The 7,393-nt window shown below is 37.1% G+C and overlaps 1 protein-coding gene and 2 long non-coding RNA genes across 3 annotated transcripts; 1 reads left to right on the plus strand and 2 right to left on the minus strand.

The window, feature by feature from the left end:
• Window positions 1–76: 76 nt before the first annotated feature.
• On the minus strand, window positions 77–1,490 carry LOC148866948 (uncharacterized). The gene is made up of 4 exons (XR_016110468.1): window positions 1,166–1,490; window positions 926–1,026; window positions 797–849; window positions 77–693 (listed from the first exon to the last, which is right to left on the minus strand). It is a non-coding gene; the product is annotated as an uncharacterized LOC148866948 (long non-coding RNA).
• On the plus strand, window positions 1,407–3,385 carry LOC148866949 (uncharacterized). The gene is made up of 3 exons (XR_016110467.1): window positions 1,407–1,539; window positions 1,875–2,733; window positions 3,211–3,385. It is a non-coding gene; the product is annotated as an uncharacterized LOC148866949 (long non-coding RNA).
• Window positions 3,386–3,649: 264 nt separating this feature from the next.
• LOC148866950 (histone deacetylase 5-like) lies at window positions 3,650–7,002 on the minus strand. Its single transcript, XM_088980148.1, has 5 exons — window positions 6,819–7,002; window positions 6,326–6,483; window positions 5,798–6,145; window positions 4,065–4,458; window positions 3,650–3,966 (listed from the first exon to the last, which is right to left on the minus strand). Exons 1-3 carry the CDS (start codon window positions 6,919–6,921, stop codon window positions 6,032–6,034), a joined length of 375 nt encoding a protein of 124 aa, XP_088836274.1. The 5' UTR covers window positions 6,922–7,002; the 3' UTR covers window positions 3,650–3,966; window positions 4,065–4,458; window positions 5,798–6,031.
• Window positions 7,003–7,393: the final 391 nt, after the last annotated feature.

Here is a 7,393-nt window from a genome sequence, read left to right on the forward strand (position 1 = left end):
TTAATCAGGAGTGTTTCAAAACAGTAGAACCAACTTAGCTTGATTTTCAGCTCACAAACAGGCCCTTAGTTATATATTTGTTAAGTTTTTTTTTTTTTTTTTTTGTGGTGAACTTAACGCCACCCATGACCCAACAACTGGAGTCCAGAGACAGACAACCCATAGATCATGAAATGTCACTTTTGAAGGTTGTCTTCTTCTATTCGTGGGATCTCAATTTTGTAAAGTTCTTCAATAATTTTCAATTCTAAAATTACTCTTGTCACATTGCTTTCACTCCAGCTGGTCTGGGTTGTCATGGATTAGTTATTCTAAACTGTTTTGTTGGAACATTCTCTCGAGGTCCAGGATTGATAGAATATGTTGAGGTTCCATAGATAGAGAAGAGAGGGTTGGGTTTGGCGCAATCTGAACTGGACCTAACTAAGAGAGGGGTCATCAAACCCAACCAATATGTCTTTATCTCATATATAATTGCATATGGGTTCAACTATGATATCGGAGAGAGATGATACTTGAAAAGCTCACAGCCCATCAACTAATATCATTAAAAATGATTGATGATATTAATCAAAATTCACAGGGGTGCTTAGAGTTTAAAGTAGTGTGCCTTTTGAGATGTGCCTCAAACTTACCTGGGTCTCCTGAGTATGGCCTTCTCAAAGGGCGGGCAACAGGATAGTAAGAGTAGTCCTGCAGAGCCATCAGGGGAAAACTGTAAGATAGATAGATTAGGAATACACATTATGAGATTTTGGTAATGGAGCCAGGTCGGTGTTTGCTGTTTCCTTATTACCCAGGATTCTTTGTATTCTTTCTCCATTCTACGTGCTGATGAATAAGCTCCATCTACAGAAATACATTGCAAAGGTTATATGCCTTATCCTAGTTGGTTACTCAATTCCACAAAAGGAGGTGTACTAACCATCAGAACCTTGAAATTTACTACTACCACCAACTTTTGTAGAGCCATATGACATAAAATAATTTGATGAAGGTCCAAACCCAAACATAACTTGTGCAGTCCTGTTGAAAGTAAGAAAACCAGAAAAAAGAAAAGGTAACTGATAAATCAATAAAATAGTACCATTTATCCACGCTAATCCATGCTTTTGTTAGTGTTTTCCTTTAAGAACACATAACATGGACTTAAGGAGGCTCAAACCTGGGAATTCTATTGGTTGACTAATTGATTGCTATAAGCAATGAGGTCTTCCACTGCACTTCTCCTTTGCTCTGATAGCTTCTCCAGCCCTCCATCAAATATTCTCTTCTCTGGGGTATTTATGTTCTGTTGTTACTGTTCTATTCCTCGTTAATAGCTGCTGCAGCTGCTACTCAAAGCTTTCAGAACAGCAGCAATGACCACCATCAAGTTACTAGGCAAGAAATCCAGGTCGTCATTGCCAAAGCTGTAGAGCTCAGAGCTCTTCATGCTGGAACAGCCCTGCAAATCGCAGGTTCCCTAGCTCTGCTTCTCCCTCTCTTTCACGGCCTTCCTCTCAGCTCTCAGCTCATGATTACCCTGTTTTTACTCGGGTGAGTTTTCTCAGTTTCCTTTTTTGGGTTTTGTTGGCTAATTTTTGCCCCATCAATTCCTAAGTTGAGTTGATGTCATAGGTTAATTTAATGCAAATTTAAATTTAATATGCTGTAATGACATTACTGAGTTTTCCTGTAATGGTAGCTTTTAAGGATTAAATTTAATAATTAGTCACTCTCCTTGTAATTACAGATCCCCATAAAACTAGTTACATTACAAAAAAGCCGTCTTTTCTGTAAGAATACTGTTACGTACTGTCCGGTTTTAGAAGTTCTGAATTCAATGCTCATCATGATTGATAACTTCTGATTCTTCATTACCTTAATTGCAGGCTGAAGTAGTCGTGCAGTGCTGGGATCTCTGTTTCATGTTCTTCCTCATGGTGGTTCTTGGGGCACTACTGTTTATAACTCAAGTTGTCAACTAATTGTGACATGGGTTGTTTGTAAAACCCATGTTTATTTACAGCTTTGTATTGGTCAGCATCCCAAAAGGAAACTAACATTATTAATGATGGTTTGTTATAGGGAAGTCTTTTTGTTATAAATGGTCTCTCTTAAACCATCACAATCCAATTTATTGTCAATTAATGATGGTCTCTCTTACACCTAACAAGCAAATCCTTTTCCCAATATATTGGTTTTAATTTGATTAATTTTTGCATTTGCTTTAATGAAAAAAGTAAATTAAAGAAAAAAGAAAGAAAGAAAGAAACTATATTTTACAGATTGTACATTTGTACTAGCTTTACTTTATTTGTGTAAGTAGTCCTGACTGACTCCTGAGTTAAGTAGTCCTGTACTAGCTCTAGTTTAGCCTTATGTCTTCTGTTTCTCTAAATGATTTTTTTCAACTGTCCTCCTAGATGTTTATTTATTTATTTTACCCCTGAAGAAATAAACTATTCACATTCATATGTGGAGGGACCTATGGTAGCAGATTGGTGATAGCTCTCTTCTTTCCTCAGCCTAGTGTGGTTGTATTTTTAAAGTACTGTTTAGAAAAGGAAAAACAGTTTATTGTCATTATTCTACTGATGATGGGTAACTGGCAGCCCCGATATGTGGTGAACCAAGTGACAGCCGGATACTATGATTGCCCCAGAAACGTTGTGAAGTTTTTAACAAATCTCCATGCTACCTTCCGAATGCTTAATCTCCGCAATGATTTCCTGTGAAAGAAGTTCGCAGGTAATTTATATCATTCAATTGCTTTCTTCTCACAAAGCTTCCAAATTAAATACATCTCGTTTGTCCTCTGGAATAAAACCAGGTTTATCTGAAATCATCTGGTTTCATGCTGCTAAAATGTTTCCCTTTTTATTAAAGCCCTCTCTTTCTTCTATGTTATCTGAAATTTAATTTATAACATCACACAAGTTGAATTGTTTGACCAAGAGAGAAATGCAATTACAATCATTTTTAGAACACTGTGCCAATGTAAATGTATGAACTACAATAAAAAATGTTTATTCTATGTCTTCTATGTTCCCAATGCTGTAGCAAGAAGTTCTACTGTGAAGGACAAACCGGTTGTAGTTTGGATACCCCCGAAAGAAGGTTTTATCTGCAAGCTAAAGTTTGATAGCAATATTCTTGGAAACTCAGGGCCGGCTGGCACAGGAGTTTTTAGAAATAATAAAGGGCACATTCTTGCTGTATTTTCAGGTCCTGTGGGAGTAGAGGGCTCGGTGTATGTTGAGTTCCAAGCAGTCTTGCAAGGAGTACAAATTGCTAGAGACCTAATTAAACTATGACAGATTGGTAATTGAAAGCGACTCTTAAAGCCATGTTCTTTTTTGTTTGATTTACCCAGATAAATGAAGTTTCTTATTTTGCCGTGTTCTTTTGCAACACCCACTTTCCTGGGTAAATTGTTATTTTTTTCATCTCTTTCCAATTTTAGCCTTTGGACATAGATTTGAAAACCATGTCACAAAGTCTTAAATGCCCCTAAAATTTTTGGAAATAAACCATTCTGCCTCTTCTTTTAAACCCAATTTGAGCCTAATTCAAGTTTTTCTTCTAGAATGATAGAAGAAAACACCATCTGCCATTATTTTGGGCTCAAATTTTGGGCATTTAAGACTGTTGTCATAATTTCTGGTTTTCTTTATGAAAATCAAACTAGTTCTGGTTATTTAATGAACCATTGAATTTTCACAAATAACAAATAGAATTCCCACTCTGACTGGTTGAAACCTCAAGAGCTCCTGTTAATCCTGCACCTACACCAGCTGGCTTTTTCTTCCTTAGTCGTCTTCCCTTTTCTTTCTCAATCCTAACTGTGAGATTACCAGTTTGCGGTGATTCCACCAAACTAGAGATCTCAACTAATGCTGTAGACTTCGACACCGAAGATGATGATAACAAGAGTGCTTCTTTTTGAGGTTTTGGCACATTGATAGTCCTTTCTTGGTTACCCTGCTTATCACATCATTTATGGAGAAGTTACATGAGTTTCAAAACAATACAGAAACCAAGGATCCAAATACAAAAAACAAAACAAATATTGATCATACCACCACAAAGATTTTGTTTCACTCTATCCAAGAATCGGAAGAATGTAAACCTCAATGACTTGATGAATAAAATCGGACCGAAGACTCCCCAAAACCATGGCAATGATAAAAGTATCTGCAGCCACTCCTACTCCATTGTCATCTTTATCTCCTTCAGCTCCACCACCACCACCACCACCAACCGTTGGAATTTGGGACATATCATCTCCAGTGCAGCCTTTTGTGAGTGGAGGTCCACAGAGTCCTTTGTTACCAAGAAAACTGGATGCAGTAAAACCTTGAATTTGTGTGCTAGATGGAATTCTTCCTGACAAATTATTATTTGACAAGTTCAAGTGACTCAAGAAGGTCAAATTGGACAAGCTCTGAGGAGTAGTACCAGAAAGTTGGTTTGCTGAAAAGTCAAGGAATTTATAATAATCAACCCAACCTCAACTTTATTCAAGACAAAGCAATAAACCATTGAGTAGTTCAACCACTTCATTTTCTATAAAACAAGTTCACTAAATTACTAAGGTTACAACTTGTGCTGGGTTAGCTCAAATCCAACCTGGAAATGTAAAGGTTCGATTCAAAATATGAACATGACTTAACTTTCATGTAGATGTAGGTATGCATTAAAAAAAAATATGTAGGTTGGATTTGCTTCAGGACATGGTAGAATGTCCAGAACAAATTTCAAACCAAACCCCATAGGGTCTTTCGACTGGGTCTAACCTGAACTGGACTTGGTTAGTCTGCCATCTGTGGATTCGTCCAAAGTTGCAACCCCTTAAAACTATTTTATGCAATATCTTAATGGTAGTAGGGCTGTCAACGTGTTGGGTCTGTGTAGAACTGAAGAAACCAATATAGCCACTTGACTTTTGATCAGAAGCCATGGCACTGAAGTTGTTAAAACACTGAGGTATGGATTCTGTGCAATTCTGCAGAGATGAAGGTAACTCTCCAGTCAACCTATTGTTACGCAAGTGCAATGACTGGAGCTCGGTTAGAGAACCAAGGGATTTTGGAAGGTTCCCACTTAGGTTGTTGTACCCCAGATTCAGAACATTCAGCGGTTGCCAGTTCATCCAACAATCTGGAATCTGTACTGACAGAAGATTGTTTGAGAGATCAAGATATTCCAGTATATTTGGTTCACTGAACTGATCACAAAGGAAACGGGTGATAGACCCAGAAAACAAGTTGTTAGAAAGGTCGAGTTCAACTACACCAGATGTGAAACGGGGTAGTAGTCCAGTTAAGCGATCGTGACCTAAATATATTGCTGCACTATCAGCTTGTATTCTCGACAATCCTGGAAAGCTACCACGGATTTGGTTGTGAGACAGGTCTACAAAGAATATATGAGAAGACAATTTCCAAAACCAATTAGGAATGGTATCTGAAATTCCTGTATTGGACAATACAGGATAGTCCTTTCTTGGTACATTACACATATACCTTCATCAATATGATTCAAAGCTTATCTATTCCCTTTTTTCTACTAATGGAAAAGCATCCCCCTAAATTTTTGCAATATAAAGTCCAACCATATAGCTAATGCAGCTCTATGATTTATGTATAGAAAACTTATATATATATATGATTCCTAACAGTAAGATATGCAATATGAAGTCTAATCATATAGCTAATGCAGCTTATTTGACTATCACAGGTCTCATTTTGCAAATTTGACTTCAATAAGCACATCCATATAGTTGAAAGTGCAAAAGTTAAGTAAGTATCACCTGAATGGGAGTTGCCTTCTTAATGGTCTTCGGTAATTCATCAGCCAATATTGGCCAGAATGGGCTTAATTCTTGGCGAACATAATAGCAGAAGTAAAGGTTAACTTGGCAAAAAAGGAATAGAAGTGAAGATACCGAAAGTAAATGAGAAGTAACCAATGCTACATTATATCATCACCTTTTGTATCACACGCCATGTCGACGACTCAAATGGGTAGGCCTCTGAAGTTCCAACTACAGGCTCATCAATAAAACTTTGACACATGCCAGCACCGAATTTACCAGAGAATCAAGATTATAGCCTCCTTCTAAAGCCATCACTATCTTTCCCTGAGCAAACTCCATTAGCTGAAAAGCAATTGAAAAATAAAATCAAATGAAAAGCAAGAGAAGGAATTCTCCACAAAACAACTTTCAGAGTGCAAAGTTATGAAAGATACTTTGCTGGGCAATATAATGAGTTATTTTGAAATCTGAGTATAAAGTTTAGAAAGCGAACACACAGAGCAGGTTTAATTGAATGCTAACCTTTTTCATCATAACAGAATATCCATATGGTGTGATTTGACCACCTCCTAGAGGATCACATGTGGCTGTTCCAAGAGATGGACCGATGATATTTAATATGTGAAAATAGTTAGCAGAGGCAACTGCAACGCGTGTATTACCCAAATTTAACAGTTTTCCTAGAAAGAATTGACAAATGGGATGCATCATTATCAAGGAACATCTTCAATGGTTACATAGCTAAGAAGGCTCCCAATATAAATACAATACAGAAAACAGAAAAAAGTCTTCCTCAATTTGTTCTTCTGAAATAATAAGGGATTGTTTTCACCATTGGCAAGTTCTTGGGAAAATGGCAGGACAACAATATACAGCCACCTCCACCTATAGCTGCCATTCAGTAAATGAAAAGGTCCTAGGTCTCATCGATTTAATACAAATCTAAAGAAATAAAGAATATAGTGGTGGCCCTGAGAAATGTGAAGATTTAGCAGTTATCATGACTAGCGCGAACCTGCATTAAATCCACAAGAGATTAGGATAATGTCTAGATTAAAATCCCTGGCAACAGGAATCAAAATATAGTCCCAAACTGCCAGGTAGTCTGCATCACACATCGCCCATGCTCCCAGGGAACATTTATATTATATCCTGCACCTAATCCTTCTCCAACCATAGTGTAAAAACCATCATCTCCCCTGGAAAAAAGCTTCTAGAGTCAGTTGAAAATTAATTGCTCCAGTTCAGACTTGAGATGGTAATTTCTGCTATATATGAACCAGGTAAGAAGAAGGTAGCACCAATTGTATCTTACAAGAAGAATGTATAAAGCTTATTGGGAAGCCAATGACAAAATTGTTCTGTACTGAATTTTTTAAATTAGCTACATTGCTAATTGCCCTATAACCCCAAACGTTACAGTATTGAAATGAATTATTGGTGCAAAACTTGCGAGAAAGTGGTTATGATTTATGCCTATAAATCAAATAGCATGCGACCTTCCATCAGTTAACTCAGTTCAACCCATATAGTAGGTTGGCCTATCTGAGCCAATTTTATCAGTCAATTCTTTCATTAAAAAAATATATA

The sequence above is a fragment of the Nelumbo lutea genome, chromosome 3 (assembly GCF_056320005.1).
Source record: "Nelumbo lutea isolate HS-2025 chromosome 3, American lotus-T2T, whole genome shotgun sequence".
Taxonomy (NCBI): domain Eukaryota; kingdom Viridiplantae; phylum Streptophyta; class Magnoliopsida; order Proteales; family Nelumbonaceae; genus Nelumbo; species Nelumbo lutea.

Excerpts from the sequence above, each read along its gene's own strand:
- LOC148866950 (XM_088980148.1), bottom strand. The coding sequence starts at position 6,921 with ATGTGTGATGCAGACTACCTGGCAGTTTGGGACTATATTTTGATTCCT. Across the intron at positions 6,484-6,818 it reads CTCTTGTGGATTTAATGCAG|GAAAACTGTTAAATTTGGGT; the intron begins GTTCGCGCTAGT and ends AATTCTTTCTAG. Across the intron at positions 6,146-6,325 it reads ATTCTGTTATGATGAAAAAG|CTAATGGAGTTTGCTCAGGG; the intron begins GTTAGCATTCAA and ends ATTGCTTTTCAG.